General features: G+C 37.2%; 1 protein-coding gene across 7 annotated transcripts in view; it reads left to right on the forward strand.

Moving 5' to 3' along the window:
- The window catches only part of cora (erythrocyte membrane protein band 4.1 like coracle), a 189,732-nt gene extending 173,676 nt beyond the window's left edge, over positions 1-16,056 (forward strand). For 5 of the 7 annotated variants that reach the window (XM_073955125.1, XM_073955118.1, XM_073955119.1 and 2 more), the window contains 5 exons: positions 4,581-4,805; positions 5,007-5,114; positions 5,282-5,461; positions 15,478-15,588; positions 15,656-16,056. In XM_073955125.1, the coding sequence (XP_073811226.1) occupies positions 4,581-4,805; positions 5,007-5,114; positions 5,282-5,461; positions 15,478-15,588; positions 15,656-15,721 (690 nt within the window). In that variant the 3' untranslated portion in view covers positions 15,722-16,056. The remainder of the gene's footprint in view (positions 1-4,580; positions 4,806-5,006; positions 5,115-5,281; positions 5,462-15,477; positions 15,589-15,655) is intronic. The other 2 variants (XM_073955120.1, XM_073955122.1) reach the window with 1 other exon arrangement.
- Positions 16,057-18,860: the final 2,804 nt, after the last annotated feature.

The following is an 18,860-nucleotide window of genomic DNA, read 5'->3' on the forward strand; positions in this document are numbered from 1 at the left end:
GTTTGTGGTAATTAATATTAGTTAATAACATTAAAGAAACAAGAAGAAGCTTTTCGTTTAGTGGGCTTATTGCAAGTAGATTCAAAAAAACTGTTATAACGAGCTATTGGAAACAGAGTTAGAAGTGGCCAAGGGTTAAATGCCGGGTAAAAATCTTTTTCTATTTTTAAACATTTCCTGTCCTAATTGGAGATGTGTAAATCGGGAATCTTTACCTCTACTTTCATGTTTCCAATGCTGGTTATAACCATTTTCAATTAAGAATTTGGGATTCAGTTTTGAAAGTTCTTTATAAATTAGCAACATTTTTAGTTCCATTTAGTTTTTGACATATATTTGATTTTTGAATAGCCCTTTATGCATGGTTTGCTCCTAGAAAATTTGTGCCTGGTGCCTCTGTACCCTTTTATAATTTTTATATACACTTCACCCCGGTTAACTACCTCTCATAAAATTCCAAAAAAATGAGGCAGTTATGCGGGAAAGGCAGTTACGAAATCCCGCATAGCTGCCTCATGTGGGTAGTTATACAAATCTCATCTCAAGCTTACAAAAAATGACAACAATTAGAACATAATCGTCAAAAAAACAAAACGGTGTATAGTAGAATAGTTCATTTCAAGTCTAAAAATATCTAAGTTATATTATTTAACCCATCAGAAATTTAGTCATCAGTGAGCATAACATATCACTGGACATCTTCATCACAATTCCGGTACACATCGAAATTGATTATCTCAGAAATACACCAGCGTGCACGCATGGGTAATAAACCGATAAAAGTATTATTGTATGTTCCTTTTGGAGAAATTATTTAACGGGCAAATATCCGAATTGGGTACTTATAGAAAAGTAGTTAACCGGGAAAGTTTGAACTCATTTATACGAAAAAACTTTGGGGATTTAAGTTGTGAGGCAATTAAACGGGAAAGGCAGTTAAGCAGAGAGGTAGATAACCGGGGTGCAGTGTAGTATATTTTTTGCTTTACGCAACTAATTGTCTTTGCCCATACAAACGTTAATTTTTTCCTTGATTATGATTTTTGAAACTGTTATAACTTTTACTTTCTTATCAGAATAAATAAAACTTATTAAGTTTCAAGATCTGTACAAAATATAGACACTTTCCATCAGTATAACAGTTTTGTGAAACTGTTATACACTGTAATAAACATCAAACTAGAAGAATTAGCATTTTAGTAGCATATACCACTAGTATAACAGTGTGGTGAATCTGTTATACACTGTTATAAAAATCAAGTTAGATGAATTAAATGCAAATTTATAAATATTTTTGGATTACAAAATTGTTATAATTGTCTTTACCCAAACAAACATTAATTTTTCGTTTAAAATGCAAATTCTTAGAATTTTCTGCATATTTATGAAGTTTTTATACTTTCATAATCTTAATGTTGGTATCAGAATGATGAAAACTCTTTAAATTTAAAAATTTTCGCATTTTACCGTTAGTATAACAGTTTTGTAAAACTGTTATACACTGTTATAACAGTCACATTTATACATATTATGTTTAAAAAACTATTCTACCAACATTATTTTTTTAATTTTCAAATCAATATTCTTCAAATTTTCACCATTTTTGTGAATTTTTGAAACTGTTATAGGTTTTAAATTCTTATCAAAATGAAGAAAACTTGTTGAATATGTAATTTTTAACCAAATTTAGGCATTTACTACAGCTTTATTAAGCTCTTATACACTGTTATAAAAATCAGATTAGAAGAATTATATGAAAATTTAAATATATATTTGGTTTACAAAACTGTTATAATTGTCCTTACGCATCAAACATTAATTTTTTATTTTCAAATGAAAATTCTTGGAATTGACAGTATATTTATGAATTGTGTTATAACTGTTATAACTCTTACATTCATATCAAAATGAAGAAAAATCATTATATTTTAAATTTTTATTAAATTTTGCAAATTAGAAGTTTTTCCCATTATTATAACAGTTTTGTAAAACTGCTATACACTGTTATAAAAATCAAAATATTCAGTTTCAAAACAAAATTCTTCTAATTTTTAGTATATTTGTGATTTTTTGAAACTGTTATAATTTTTACATTCATTTCAAAATGAAGAAAACTTTTTAAATATATAAATGTTTACAAAATATAGGAATTTATCGCCAGTATAACAGTTTAGTAAAACTGTTATACACTGTTATAAAACTGCTATATTTGTCTTTGTCATACAGACATTATTTTTATACCCTCCACCATAGTATGGTGTTGTAATCACTCTAGCGTTCGCAATAATTTAGCTAGAGCTATTTTTGCACCAGAGCGTCTTTTTTCCATAGGCAGTTCAAGTTCGAAGATGGGCTATATCGGAACACATTTTCGGTATTTTGGGGATTTTTTTTGACCGAACTACCTGTAATTTCACGTTTGTGGTTCCCAGTGATCAGAAAACATCTCCACCAAACCGTCAACATAGGTCCATGTTTCGGTGTAGCCCCCATATAACGGTACCTCCCGATAATCGGTATTTTGAGGGTGTTAGCTAAAATTTTTGACCGAACTACCTGTAATTTGACAGTTGAGGTTCCTAATAATTGTTCCACAAACATCCCATGCGGGACAAGGGAGACATTTACCATTGTTATAACAGTTTTGTGTAACTGTTATAAAGATCAGATTAGAAGAATTTTTTAGAATTATTTTTGGTTTAAAAAAACTGTTATAATTGTCTTTGCCATACAAACATTAATATTTCCCATTTTTAAATCAAAATTCTTCAAATTTTCAGTACATTTGTGCATTTTTGAAACTGTTATAACTTTCAAATTCATATCAAAATGATGAATACTCATTCAATGTGTAATTTTTAACTAAATTCAAGTATTTACCACTGGTATAACAGTTTTTATAAAACTGTTATACACTGTTGCAAATATCAGACTAGAAGAATTATATTCAAATTAAAATATATTTTTGGCTTACAAAACTGTTATAATTGTCTTTACCCGTAAAAGTTGTTTTTGCTTATTAATAATTGAAAATTCTTCGGATTTTCAGCATATTTATGAATTTTCGAAACTGTTTAGTTACGTTCATTTCGAAATGATGAAAGCTTATCAAATTTAAATTTTACAAAATAGAGGCATTTACCATTAAAAAATCTAATTAAAAGACTTATGTATACGAAAACTCATACATATTTTTGCTTTGCAAAACTGTTATAATTGTCCTTAATCACTATTAGTTTTTCGTTAAGAATTGAAAATTCTTCGGATTTTCATACCGAAAACTGAATTTTTGAAACTGTTATATCGAAATGAGGAAAATTCATTAAATATCAATTTTTTCTACAAATTAGAGGTATTTACCATTGTATAACAGTTTTGGAAAACTGTTATACTGATGGTAACAGTTTTGGAAAACTGTTATACATTGCAATAAACAACAAATTAGAATTTTTGTCCAAATGTAGGCATTTGCCATTAGCATAACAGTTTTGTAAAACTGTTGTACACTGCAATATTTAGAGAATTAGAAGAAAATGTTCATATAATTTCTTATAGATATCCCTAAAACTGTTATACGCTGTTCTAAAAATCAGATTAGAAAAATTATATATATTTTTGGTTTAAAAACTGTTATAATTGGCTTTGCTATAAATAACCGAAAATTGTTCGGATTTTCAGTATATTTATACATTTTTGAAACTGCTATGTTCGAAATGAAGAAAACTTATTAAATTTCTTTTGTTTTACAAAATAGAGGCATTAACCTTTAGTATAACAGTCTTGTAAAACTGTTATACACTGCAAATAACTTAAAAATTAGGAAAATTAAATTTTTTTTCTCAAAATGTATCCACTTACCATTAGTATAACAGTTTTGTAAAACTGTTTTACTCTGCAATAAACATGAAAATTGGAAAAAAATAGAATTTTGAAGAAAACTGATTAAATTTAAATTTTTTACAAAGTAGAGGCATTAACCTTTAGTATAACAGTCTTGTAAAACTGTTATGCACTGCAATTAACATCAAAATGAAGCAATTTATCATTAGTATAACAGTTTTGTAAAACTGTTATACACGGCAATAAACATGAAAATTAGAATTTTTCTCAAAATGTAGGCATTTGACAACAGTTTTTCAAAACTGTTATAAATTGCAATATTTATGGAATTGGAAGAAAATGTTCGTATAATTTCTTATAGATGTTCCTAAATTGCTAGATGAAAAGCTTATTTTACGTAGCGCAAAAATGCTCTTAAATAAACCTTATAATAATATCAATAATAATATCGTAACTTTTTTAAAACCAACAAATTATTTAACCTTTTTGATATAACCCATATTTGTTTATTTTTTTACCATTTCATGTCCAACCATTATTCAAATCATCATTTTGTTTTTGATAATTTGTAAATGTTTATTAAACACACACTTGTTTTTTTGATAATCCCCTAAAATTTTGTTCTGACAATGCTGCACGTTGCACTAAAAACAAAACAAAAACCTGAAAATATCTACAAAATTATTACCACCCCCTGAATTGGCCTATAACCCAAAAAACCTAAACCGCCCCCTCATCAGGCTGATGCCCCAGCTGTTGATTTAACAAGTGGTGCTTATGTTACTGCCACCGCGGTAACAACACGTACTGCCACCACACATGAAGATTTAGGCAAAAAAGCCAAAACCGAACAATTGGAAGAAAAAACAGTGGCCACCACACGAACCCATGATCCCAATAAACAAGAACAACGTGTTGTAACGCAAGAAGTCAAGACCACGGCCACAGTGACAAGTGGAGACCAGGTAAGTTAGAGAGAGAGGATGCATATCCCCAAAAAAAGGATCGATCGAGTCTGGCATGTCTAGCAAAGAAGCATGACTGATGATTTTTTTGTTTACTTTTTTGTTGTTTTTAATTTTTAATGCCTGTTTTTATGTTATTTTTGTTGTTGTAATAATTTTGTTGTGATATGTGCGTGCGTGCCTGTGTGTTATGTAACCCAGTATCCCAGACGTGATAGTATTTCCTCAACAAGTTCAGGCGATTCGGGTACACCAATTGATGGTCCCGATGATGGTTCAACGGCAATACACAGTACCACATTGTATAAGGTTTGTTGAAAAGAGAACATATTTTTATATTTGGCAATCACCTAACACCCACTGTAATTATTTAAAAAAATGCAATAATTTGTGTTTAGTAACATTAACATATTCATAGATTAACATAACCTCAAATTTGTGAATTGTTTTAATATCTTTCTTTGTTTTTTATTTAGGAATCTCCATTGTATAAAACATCCGCCTTTAATAATGCCCACACCGCCACCACCACCAGCCCACACATTGAACAGACCCGCGTTATTTTAGGTGAAAACTCTCCTGGCTATGGCGGCGAAGGTGAAATTGTCTCCACGCAAACTGTTAGCAGCAAAACGCGTACCGTCGAAACGATAACAGTAAGTATTAGAGAATATGGAAAGGGAATGAAGGAAAATTAAAAAGGAATTACATGAAAGAAATATTTATAGTTTTAAATAAAACAAGTCCGCTCTGCTGGTCTTCGAAAAATATTTTGTAAATAGTTGTGTCTTTTGTCCCTTTGTCCTTGTCCATAAAAATCTGTATATATTGTAAATATTCACAATTTAGTCATAAGATTTATTCTTTAAAGGGCATACGAGCCATTTATCGGAGATAGAAACTTCGATGATTCGTGGATTCAGCCCTGACACCAACTACTTTGAAATCTTGGAGCAACTTTATTTATATACATCCCTCTGACTTACCTATTTACTTTTCCAAGACTTAAATTTTGTCGTTTACAAACTGTTCCCTTTTGTGGTCTATAAGTATGCCAAATGGTTGCCTATACAGAATATATTTTATCATTGAATTGACATGAACGCTATAGAAAGCTTTTCTTCGTTAATAAAAAAACTTTATAGTTCCTCTATATGACCATACATAAGACATGGTTGATCCTTGTACCAGAACCAGAACTCAACTTATATCAGAAGGCCTTACAGACAAGAAGGAAGTCTTCTAGATTGGCAAACACCTAAGACAGGCTCGATTTTTATTAATGACCGCTATAGAAAACGTGTCTTCTGCTGTAAAGAATATGGACAATATATACGATCGTAGGGTCATCTTATAGAATATCAGAAGATCTTAACGACAAGCAAGTATTCTTATAGATTAGGTTAGGTTAAAGGACGCGCAGCTGTCGTGTTGGACAGCCACTTCACTCGGAGACCTTATGGTCCATTGTGTTCATCCTATAGTGTGGGTAGGAGACAAGAAAAGAAATAATTGCATAGAAGGTATCGAGTTGAGAAGTAAGAAATAAGAATAATTAAGTAATTAAGAAAATAAGGGAGAATAATTAAGAAAGTGCTATGGATTGAAAGATAATTGAGAAATTATTTATGAAAGGAGAGCGAGTAAGGAGGTTTTGCCATATTAAGATGCTGTAATTCGTTTATGTTGAAGCCAATTCAGACCCTTGGCGAGAAGAAGCAGTGTTGTCGGCTCGGCTTGGCAGAATGTTGTCAGAGATGATATTGTATGTTCACCCATTGTTTGGATTCTCCTGATCCTGAGCATTGCACAACGGCATAATAAGTGCTCAATCGTCTCTGTTTCTTCTTCATCTTCGCATAATCTGCAGTAGTCCGTGGAGTCATCTCTATCCCATTTGCAGGTCATTGATCTTATTCTGCAGTGTCCCGTGATTACTCCAACCATTAGTTTCAGATCGGGTTTTCTCATAGAGAGTAGAGAAGTGGTCTTCAGTTTGGAAAGGTTGGGCCAGATTGCCTTTGATACCTTACAGCCAGGTTCGTTGTTCCAAATCTGACCAGCCTTCTCACTGTATACTTGTTCTAGGAGCCGCATGAAGTGACACAAGGGTGGCTTGATTGAGTTATCGATTTCGATGTCGTTTGACTCAGATCCGAGACGCGCCAGTTCATCCGCTTTTTCATTTCCCTCGATGTCGCAATGCCCCGGGACCCAGCACAAGGTAACGATTGATCGTAGGGCCTCCAAAGCTTTCCTGCAGTGCAAGACCGCAGCAGACTTGATTGAATGGGATCTAAGTGAATTTATGGCCGCTTGACTATCTACATAGATAGTCACCGGTCCAGCTATATCCCCTTCCATGTTTTTTTATCAACTCTGCTGCTTTTGTGACCGCAAAGATTTCGGCTTGGAAGACGCTACAATTTTCGCTTAGCTTGTACGAGATCCGTAAGTTGAGGGTATCGCTGTAAACGCCCGCTCCTGTTCCCCCTTCCATCTTGGATCCGTCGGTATAAACCTCTATACCGGGTAGAGGTGGGCAGTTGTGGGTCCAGGCTTCTCTATCAGGTATCCGAACTTCAATATCGTCGAAGTGTAATTGTGGTGATATATAGTCACTGATTACCTCCACTTCCCGGATCATTATGACCACGTCATCAGCATAAGCTACTGTTTATACCCTCAGCCTTTAGGCTAAAGAGGGTATTTACACTTTGATACGACCAAAAATGTGCCTCATCGAAATAATGGTGTTAGACCCCAAGTATGTTTGTACGATATCCGTTTCAGACAATTTTGAGTAGATCTAGCAATGTCCGTCCGTCTGTCTGTCTGTCTGTCTGGCTGGCTGGTGCGCACGATAACTCTCGAACGGATCAATCGATTCGGTTCAAATTTTGGGTATCAAAATATTTTGTCCAGATTCGATTTAAGTTCGAAGATGGGCAATATAGGTCCACTCCTTCAGGTACCTCCCCCACAAATGTTCAAAAATTGTCGCAAAACTTGTGCGCACGATAACTCTTGTAGGGAATAACCGATTTGGTCCATACTTTGCACATCGTGTAATTTCTACCAAACTTAGATTAGGTTCCAATATGGACTCAATCGGTCCACTCCTTCGGGTACCTCCCACACAAAATTTCGGAAAAGTTCAGTTTAGGACCTGGTCTCGAATCGCTTTGATTTTTGTTTACGCAAGTTGTATTCGCTGTCCTCTATACGACGCTGTAAGTTTCATTAGGGGCAAGTCCATACTTCCTGAGAAAATAGCCTGAAAGTTACAAAAAACCCTATGACACCGTGTGTAGTGGTTGGAGCGCAAGATAACTCTCGAACGGATCTGCCGATTCGATCCAAAATTTGGTCTTCATAATATTTTGTCCAAACTTATTTTAAGATCGAAGATAAGCCATATCGGTTCACTCCTTCCGGTACCTCCCCCACAAAAGTTCGAAAATGTTCGGAAAATTTGTGCGTACGATAACTCTTGAAGGGAGTAACCGATTTGGTCCATACTTTGCACATTATGAAATTTCTACCAGACTTAGATGAGGTTCCAATATGGACTCAATCGGCCCACTCCTTCGAGTACCTCCCACACAAAATTGCGGAAAAGTTCAGTTTAGGGCCTGCTCTCGAATCGCGTTGGTTTTTGTTGTACCATCTTGTATTCACTGTCCCCTATACGAAGGTACAGTTTTCCTCAGGGGCAAGTCCATACTTCCTGAAAAAATAGCCTGAAAGTTGAAAAACAAACCCTATGACACCATGTTTATGGGTGGAAGCGCAAGATAATTCTCGAACGGAAATGCCGGTTCCGGCCAAAATTTGGCCTTCGTAATATTGTTTCCAAACTTAGTTTAAGTTCGTAGATAAGCCATATCGGTCCACTCCTTCAGGTACCTACCCCACAAAAGTTTAAAAATATTCGGAAAAATTGTGGGCACGATAACTCTTGATGGGAGTGACCGATTTCGTCCATACTTTACACATTCTCATAATATCTACTAGATATAGATCAGGTTCAAATATGGACTATATTTGTCCACTCCATCCAGTACCTCCCACACAAAATTTTGGATAAGATCACTTTAAGACCTGCTATCGAATCACTTTGATTTTTGTTGAAGCTACTTACATTCGTTGCCTCAATTACGATGGTAAAAGTTGCTTCAGGGGCAAGTCCATACTTCTTGAGAAAACAGCCCGAAGGGTGTAAAAAACCCCCTATGGCACCGCCATGGTCTATGTCGGTCCATTCCTTTAAGTACCTTTTCAGCAAAAATGTTTGAACTTTAATCCTAATCAACATTTTTGTCGGTTCATACTAGACCAACATTTTGAAACCCCCTAAATACATAAGTTTTTTGTGAAAAAAGTGTTTCAATTTGCACAGGCTGAGGGTATATCTCTGTCGGCAAAGCCGACTGATACTTTTTTACTTGTTTTATACGTAGGTGGTCAAATTCCTTAAGTATTTCCTTAATCACCATCAGTGGAGATAGTACGCCACCTTGTGGTGTGCCCCTGGTGACAGACTTCCGAATGGAGGTCTCACCGATATTTGAATTGATTATCCTGTCGCTAAGCGTTCCATCGATCCAATTGATCAGTGTGGTGGAAACACCTAAGTTCAAGAGCGAATTGTGGATGGATTCGAGTTTGACGTTATTCAAGGCGCCTTCTATGTCAAGAAACGCTGCTAACGTATAATTTGAGCCCATCATATTCCTCTCGATTAAACCAACGACTTCATTTAGTGCAGTCTCCACCGATCTGCCTTTGATGTAGACGTGTTGGGCAGGACTTATAACACTGTTTTCAAGCTTGGACCTTATTCCTAGATCAAGCAATCTTTCTAAGGTTTTCAATAGAAAGGAAGATAGTCTGATTGGTCTATAGTCTTTGGGAAGCGTGTGACTTGACTTCCCCGCTTTGGGGATGTATGTCACCGTGACCTCCCTCCACAGAACCGGAGTGAGCGATAGACGTAGACAGGCCCTATAAATGTGATCCAGGTGTGGGATCAACACCTCCAGTGTTGCATTGCAGGAAAGATACCATCTGGACCAGGTGATTTAAAAGGCTTAAAAGTGTTTATCGCCCAAGCTATCTTTGTGTGACTTATAATTTCCTCGATGACACTCACTTCCCCTGCGGCTTGGTTGCACATAGGTGGATCGGCTGAGCGATCTGGTGCATCCATGCAGTTGGGAAAGTGGGTTTTGACTAGGAGATCCAGAGTTTCTAGACCGGAGTTTGTCCATGTGCCATCATCCCGTTTGATACTGCCGATGGATTTGGGGTCCTTCGACAGTACTCTACGAAACCTGGCTACATCCTTTACTCCCTCTATAGACTCGCTAAAGACCCATGATCTGCGTTTAGCCTTCTTTATTTCGCTGTTGTACTTATTGAAAGATACTTTGTAGTTCTCCCAATCTGTGGACAACTTCGTTTTGTTGGCTTTGTTATAGAGCCTTCTGCTAGTCTTTCTGAGATTAGCCAGATCTTTCGACCACCAGACCAGTTGACATCTTCTGCCTGGGTAAGTGAGTGGGCAGGCGGTCTCATAGCTGTCCACCAAAACCTCTGTCACGTGCTTCACTGCACTATTAACCTCTGTGGATGTTTGGGGGTATCGTGACACTCCCAGCTTGGAGCTTACTAGTTCATTGAATTTATTCCAGTCGGTTTTCCGTGGATTTCTAAATGGTGGCTGTCGAATACCATTACCAGAGACTTGGAAGAATATCTTCCAATGATCCGAAAAGGAGCATTCTTCCGATACCCTCAAGTCACTGATAAGAGATTCGTCTTTATTTATGAGGGTTATGTCTATAACCTCCCCCCAGATTCTATTTGTGTCTCTGCTGCCCCAGTGGAAATTGTGAGCATTGGCATCACATCCTAGGATGATGAAACAAGTGCTACCCATCTCTCTGACAAGCTTCTCCACGTCATTGCCCGGTGGGTCAGGGACGAGAATATGGTGGCTCTCTGGGAGCTGCATTCCATCCTTACAGCCTAAAATATATGTTCTCTTATAACAAACCAAAACGATTTTCAGGTCTTCTATTGGAAGACATTCTTTTAGAAGGACGCACATCTTTCCTTGATGGAAAGTTCTTAAAGAAGAAGTGGAGCAGAAGATTCTGTCAGCAAAACCAATATCAATGAGTGTATCACGATTCATATTAACTCAATTATTTAGGACCTACTTTTTATAGCCGAGTGCGAACGGCAAGTCTACATTAGGCTGAGGGGTATTTTTGCCACCATTCAACCCGGGCGTACATACATACCATTACATTACGGTAGTTCATAGTAGTCCAAAAACAGTATTTTCAAGACAGACAAAGGGTCTCTTATGAGCAGACCTTCTCATTGAATAAATGTGGGTTTCTTTATGGAAGACCAACGAGTCTTTTTATTAAATTTCAAAAAGTGTTTTTTTATTAAAGAACATATGAAATCTTATAGAGAACTATGTAATTGGTATTCCTAAATAATAGGAATAGATCTCGATTCTTTCTTGGTTACTTCTTACAGAAGTATGTTGTCATAGAAACTCGTTTTTGTATTAAAAGAACAGAAGGCAGGATCTAGATGATGCATTTCTCTTGCGGCCGCCCCTAAAGACTCCCTTGCGCTTTTCTATAAAGACCCCATTCTGGTCTTCGGTAAAGACTTTGTCAATAATGATTCAATTCTGAATTAAAAAGAGGAGATGGAAGGTTTGGAGTCCTAGCTCGGATTGGGTATCTTGGCTTTGGGCGTTGTTCCCCTGTTGACCTAACTCTCTTCACCTTTTACATTGATACAGAATTGTTGGTATTGGTAGGACACACGTTCAAGTGCAGAGGCCGATTCCGGTAAGACTTCTGCATCCTTGATTTAACCTAGGGCTGATTCATACCCTTTAAACTAACATCGTTCGCCTTTGAGGAGTGTCTCTCCTCTCTTTGAATAATATGTTGTAGTCAAAAGAATCAAAATCGCTCCTGTTTAGGCTTTAGGGGCTATAGAGGTCAATGCTGGCATTGAACTCAACTTCACATCGTTGTTCATTGTAATTAGATGGAGCCTATTAAGGTTAGAATTTCCCTTGGGCAAGTGAGAGTATGTTCTTTCGAACTTGCTCACCACCTTGAGATTGATGCTGATTGATTTACTCTCTCTCTCTCTCTCTCATTGAGAGGGGTTGAGAGTTTCCTGCCGATGTACTTCTTGAGAGGTAATGCATCGAACAGGGGACGCCTTCTTCTCCTTAGCCAACCGATTAATAGAGAACATCTTTGGTCAAAACATTCGTCGAGGTTCCATCATCTGTAGCGTCCAGCCTCGGAAGGCTAGTTCTATAGGCTTTAGCTGATGGACGGCCCTGGTTTCGAGGGATTAGCTGTTTCTACTGAGACCGAAGCCAGGATATCGATGACTACAGACGCTGGAACGACGTATCTAGTTCGTCATGATATAAACTCTCTTCGGCCTCAGCAGAAGTTTAACCTTGGCTGAGACTCAGGGCCACCGTCTACTCCAGAAGGACTAGAAGCAGTCTGCTTTGTCCAGCTAGACTGTTTTTGACAACATCCAGAGTGGGTACTTCTTGTCTGTTCCTTCACGGTACTACGGTCCCGTCACCCAAGGCCTGCTTTTCCCCAAATCACTATCCATGGGAGTTGCAGACGTTTTGTCATTATTTGGTTTTGGGATTTTTGCTGTATTGAAGTTTTTATTAGCGAATGGATATCCACCATGACATAGCCCCCCAGAATCATGACAAAATCTTGAGACACCCAAATATCAACGAAACTCGGTTCTAATACCGTAATTGCAAACCTTGGAACACCGATAGCAACGCGTTCGCCTGACACCCTGGCATTGGAGGATCTCTAATTCGTAAGATATCACTTGTGATTCCATTCTGTCACCTTCTGGTCGCATAAATGGTATTCGTGTGGTAGGTTAAAAAGGTTCCTCTCTGCCAGTCGAAAAAGACCTTGTTTCCCTTTTCCGCTCGACTATAAAGACTCTCTTCAGATCGACTATAAAAGCTTCGTTCTGGTCGTTTATAAAATCTCTCTTCGGGTCGAAAATAAAGGACTCCTTCTAGTCGACTATGTAGACTTACTTCTGGTCGTCCAAAGACACACCCTTCTGGCAGTCTAAAAGACTCCCTTAACTTTGTCCAAACGATTCCCTTCATCTTGCCTAAAGCCTCACTTCTAGTAGTCTTTGAATACTTATTTTGGATCGTCTATTATCCCCTTTGTTCTACTTTGTTCCCTTCTGTTCTACTATACATTTACCCTTCAACCTATCTATTTAATCTTCCTTCACCATGGCTATTAGGACTCCATTCAGCACGTCTGATCTTCTATAAATACTTCTTTATGGTCGTCTGTAAATATTCCCTTCGGATCGTCTTCTATAAAGTCTTCCTTCAGCTTGCCTAAATAACTCCTTCTTGACGACAATAAGAATCCCGTCTGGACGTCTTTAAAACCCCCTTCTATAACGACTACCTTCAGCTAGCCTATAAATACTCCCATAAGGACGTTTGTAAAGACTTCCTTAAGCTCGTCTTTGAAAACTCTCTTCTGGTCGCCTAAAAGACGTAATTCTGATCATCTATTAAAACTCCCTTCCAGCCGTCTATAAAGAATCCCTTCGGCTTGTCCGTACGGAATCCCTTCAGGTAGTCTATAATGACTACCTTCAGCTCGTCCATAAAGACTTCCTTTAGTACGTCTGTAAATACTCCCTTGTGGTCGTCTATAAAAAAAATCAGTATAAAGCTTCTCCTCGAGTTGTGCACAAAACTTCATTCAGGTCGTCTACGAAGACTCCCTTCAGCTCGTCTATAAAGACTCCCTTCAGCTCGTCTATAAAGACTCCCTTCAGCTCGTCTATAAAGACTCCCTTCAGCTCGTCTATAAAGACTCCCTTCAGCTCGTCTATAAAGACTCCCTTCAGCTCGTCTATAAAGACTCCCTTCAGCTCGTCTATAAAGACTCCCTTCAGCTCGTCTATAAAGACTCCCTTCAGCTCGTCTATAAAGACTCCCTTCAGCTCGTCTATAAAGACTCCCTTCAGCTCGTCTATAAAGACTCCCTTCAGCTCGTCTATAAAGACTCCCTTCAGCTCGTCTATAAAGACTCCCTTCAGCTCGTCTATAAAGACTCCCTTCAGCTCGTCTATAAAGACTCCCTTCAGCTCGTCTATAAAGACTACCTTCAGCTCGTCTATAAAGACTCCCTTCAGCTCGTCTATAAAGACTCCCTTCAGCTCGTCTATAAAGACTCCCTTCAGCTCGTCTATAAAGACTCCCTTCAGCTCGTCTATAAAGACTCCCTTCAGCTCGTCTATAAAGACTCCCTTCAGCTCGTCTATAAAGACTCCCTTCAGCTCGTCTATAAAGACTCCCTTCAGCTCGTCTATGAAGACTCCCTTCAGCTCGTCTATAAAGACTCCCTTCAGCTCGTCTATAAAGACTCCCTTCAGCTCGTCTATAAAGACTACCTTCAGCTCGTCTATAAAGACTCCCTTCAGCTCGTCTATAAAGACTCCCTTCAGCTCGTCTATAAAGACTCCCTTCAGCTCGTCTATAAAAACTCCCTTCAGCTCGTCTATGAAGACTCCCTTCAGCTCGTCTATAAAGACTCCCTTCAGCTCGTCTATAAAGACTCCCTTCAGCTCGTCTATGAAGACTCCCTTCAGCTCGTCTATGAAGACTCCCTTCAGCTCGTCTATAAAGACTCCCTTCAGCTCGTCTATAAAGACTCCCTTCAGCTCGTCTATAAAGACTACCTTCAGCTCGTCTATGAAGACTCCCTTCAGCTCGTCTATAAAGACTCCCTTCAGCTCGTCTATAAAGACTCCCTTCAGCTCGTCTATAAAGACTACCTTCAGCTCGTCTATAAAGACTCCCTTCAGCTCGTCTATAAAGACTACCTTCAGCTCGTCTATAAAGACTCCCTTCAGCTCGTCTATAAAGACTACCTTCAGCTCGTCTATAAAGACTCCCTTCAGCTCGTCTATAAAGACTCCCTTCAGCTCGTCTATAAAGACTCCCTTCAGCTCGTCTATAAAGACTCCCTTCAGCTCGTCTATAAAGACTCCCTTCAGCTCGTCTATAAAGACTCCCTTCAGCTCGTCTATAAAGACTCCCTTCAGCTCGTCTATTAAGACTCCCTTCAGCTCGTCTATAAAGACTCCCTTCAGCTCGTCTATAAAGACTCTCTTCAGCTCGTCTATAAAGACTCCCTTCAGCTCGTCTATAAAAACTCCCTTCAGCTCGTCTATAAAGACTCCCTTCAGCTTTTCTATAAAGACTCCCTTCAGCCCGTTTATAAAGAATCCCTTCAGCTCGTCTATAAAGATTTTCTTCTGGTCGTCTATAAAAACTCCCTTCAGTTCGTCCAAAGGGACTCCATTCAGCTCGTCTATAGAGACTCCCATCAGCTCGTCTAAAAGGACTCCCTTTAGCTCGTCTAAAAGGTCTCCCTTTAGCTCGTCTATAAAGACGCCTTTGAGTTCATCTAAAAAGGCTCCCCTCAGTACGTCTCTAAAGACTTCCTTCAACTCGTCAATTATGAATTCTCTTTTCCTTTAAATTGCTTGATTTTTAATTAATTTATTTCTTCTTCTTTTTCTTTTGCAGTACAAAACCGAACGAGATGGCATTGTCGAAACCCGAGTAGAACAAAAGATTACCATACAATCAGATGGCGATCCAATCGATCATGACAGAGCACTAGCTGAAGCAATTCAAGTAAGTTTGCTACAATTACAACCAAAGAAACCCATTGCTAATTACATTTATTTTTCGCCTCTTACAGGAAGCCACAGCTATGAATCCCGACATGACAGTGGAGAAAATTGAAATCCAACAACAAACCCAATAGAAATAGAAAAACAATAGAAATTTAGAATAGATGGAAACAAATGCTTTTTTATATAATTAATAATATTACGGCCCCTACTCTTTTTTATTGTTGTACAATTACACAGTTTTGGATTGTTGACTAGGGCTAAGATTCAGCAAGGAATTTTCCGAGAAGATGCAATAGCTCAAGGATTTATATATCAAGAGCGCACATTCTTCTTTACTAGCCCTTGGTTACAAAGAAAAACTATTTCTCCACCCACTCCTAAGCCTTTAAATATACACCATTACCAATAAACTCCCACACACATATATGTAAACACCTTGAAATATAAATATTAAAAAAAACAAAAACAATTAAATGAAATATTTAATAACGACATTTTTTAAAATATTGTATATCCAACACTCCGCCCCCACCCCCAAAAAAATCACATGTAATGAAGTGTAACCTGTTTTTAATTGATGTATGACAATTTTTTTTCTATTTTTAAATATTATTTTTTTTATTAATTTTTATTTAATGTTTTTTTACATATACATATAAAGAATATTTTTTTATTATTATTACGATAATTATTACATATACATACAAGATTTTTACAGTATAAGCTTATAAATGTTGAAATAATAAAAAAGTAAAATATAAACAAAACAGAATATTATTTAACATAAAACCAACAAACAAACAAAATGCGAAATCAAAAAACAAATTGAATTACAAAAGAAAAACAAAAAATTACATTTAAATGTTGTTTATAATTATTAATAATTAATTTTTGCGCTATACTTCTCTCTCTATACATATACAAACAAACCATACAAATATAAATATACAATTTCTCTTTTAAAAATATATATTTTGTGTTTATTTTTTGTTTGTTATAATTTTAGTTGAACAATTTTGAGGTTATGTTCAGTTGGGTGTATTTTGATTTTCTTTTACTTTTAAATAGTCTGTTTATTTTGGAATTAAATTTTTCTCTTCTGTTTTTTGTACATTTCGTAAAAAATAAAACAAAAAATGATTGAAGAAAACATAAAGATATATCTAGACAAACACATAATGACTTCATATTACAGTTACGGATAATAAATTTTAGGTATAGGATATTCATAGACGACCTAAAACGGAGTCTTTGTAGACAAGCTGAAGATACTATTTGTATACGAGCTGAAAGGTGTCTTTATACATACATACATATGTACATGACAAGAAATGAGACTTTATAGACGAACTGAGCAGAGACTTTATATGCGAGGTGAAAGCAATCTGAAGGGAATTTTTATAGATGAGCTAAAGGGAGTAAACAAGCTGAAGGAAGTCATTACAGGCAACCAAAAGGGATTATTAGACGACTAGAAGAGAGTTTTTATGGGCGAGATGAAGGGACTCTTTATAGACGTACTGAAGGGATTCTTAATAGGCGACCAGAAATGTGACTTCATAGACGTGTTGAAGAGAGCCTTTATAGACGAGATGAATAGAGTATTTTTAGACGAGCTGAAGGGAGTCTTTATAGACGTGCTGAAGAGACTCTTTATAGATAACCAGAAGTAAGTCTTTATTAATGACTAGAATGGGGGTTCTTGTAGACGACGAAAAGAGAGTATAGGCGAGCAGAAGGGAGTCTTTTTAGACAATCTGAAAGAAGGGTTTATAGACGAGCTTAAGGGAGTTTTTATAGACGAGCTGATGGTAGTCTTTATGGACGAATAGAGAGGAATCTTTATAGTCGACATGAAGGGAGTCTTAATAAACAAACCGAAGACAGTTTTTATAGATGAGCAAATGGTAGTCTTTACAGACGAGGTGAAGAGAGTCTCTATAGACGAGTTAAAGGGAGTCTTTATAGACGAGCTGAAGGGAGTTTTTATAGACGAGCTGATGGTAGTCTTTATGGACGAATAGAGAGGAATCTTTATAGTCGACATGAAGGGAGTCTTAATAAACAAACCGAAGACAGTTTTTATAGATGAGCAAATTGTAGTCTTTACAGACGAGGTGAAGAGAGTCTCTATAGACGAGTTAAAGGGAGTCTTTATAGACGAGCTAAAGGGAGTCTTTATAGACGAGCTGAAGGGAGTCTTTATAGACGAGCTGAAGGGAGTCTTAATAGACGAGATGAAGGGAATCTTTATAGACGAGCTGAAGGGAGTCTTTAAAGACGAGTTGAAGCAAGTTTTTATAGACGAGCTGAAGGGAGTCTTTAAAGACGAGTTGAAGCAAGTTTTTATAGACGAGCTGTAGGGAGTCTTTATAGACGAGCTGAAGCGAGATTTTATAGACGAGCTGAAGGGAGTCTTTATAGACGAGCTGAAGGGAGTCTTTATAGACGAGCTGAAGGGAGTCTTTATAGACGAGCTGAAGGGAGTCTTTATAGACGAGCTGAAGGGAGTCTTTATAGACGAGCTGAAGGGAGTCTTTATAGACGAGCTGAAGGGAGTCTTTATAGACGAGCTGAAGGGAGTCTTTATAGACGAGCTGAAGGGAGTCTTTATAGACGAGCTGAAGAGAGTCTTTATAGACGAGCTGAAGGGAGTCTTTATCGGCGAGTTGAAGTGAGTATTGTCTTCATAGATCAAGGGAGTCTTTATAGACGAGCTGAAGGGAGCCTTTATAGACGAGCTGAAGGGAGCCTTTATAGACGAGCTGAAGGGAGTCTTTATAGACGAGCTGAAGGGAGTCTTTATAGACGAGCTGAAGGGAGTCTTTATCGGCGAGTTGAAGTGAGTATTGTCGTCATAGATCACCTAAAGAGTGTTGTTATATACGATCTTAAGGCAGCCGTTATGGACGAGCTAAAGGAAGTCTTTTTAAGCAAGCTAAGGGAGTCTTTATGGACGAGTTGGTGTGAGTCTTTATAGACGAAGTATTTATTGTATTTGTAGCAGATCTGAATTAAGTCTTCAAAGACGAGCTGAAGGGAGTTTTTATAGACAATCTAAAGGGAGTCTCTATAGGCGACCACAAGAGTGTCTTCATAGTCGAACAGATGTGAGTATTTATAGAGTGAGAAGTGATTCTTTATAGAGTTTATGGGCGAACTGAATGGAGTCTTTTTAGATTGGCTAGGAGGAAGTTGTCATAGACAATCAGAAGAGACTCTTTAAAGTATTTATAAACCAGCTGAAGGGTCTATAGAGACGAGCTGAAG

Source organism: Musca autumnalis, unplaced genomic scaffold (genome assembly GCF_047663935.1).
Source record: "Musca autumnalis isolate F117 unplaced genomic scaffold, ASM4766393v1 scaffold_5, whole genome shotgun sequence".
NCBI lineage: Eukaryota > Metazoa > Arthropoda > Insecta > Diptera > Muscidae > Musca > Musca autumnalis.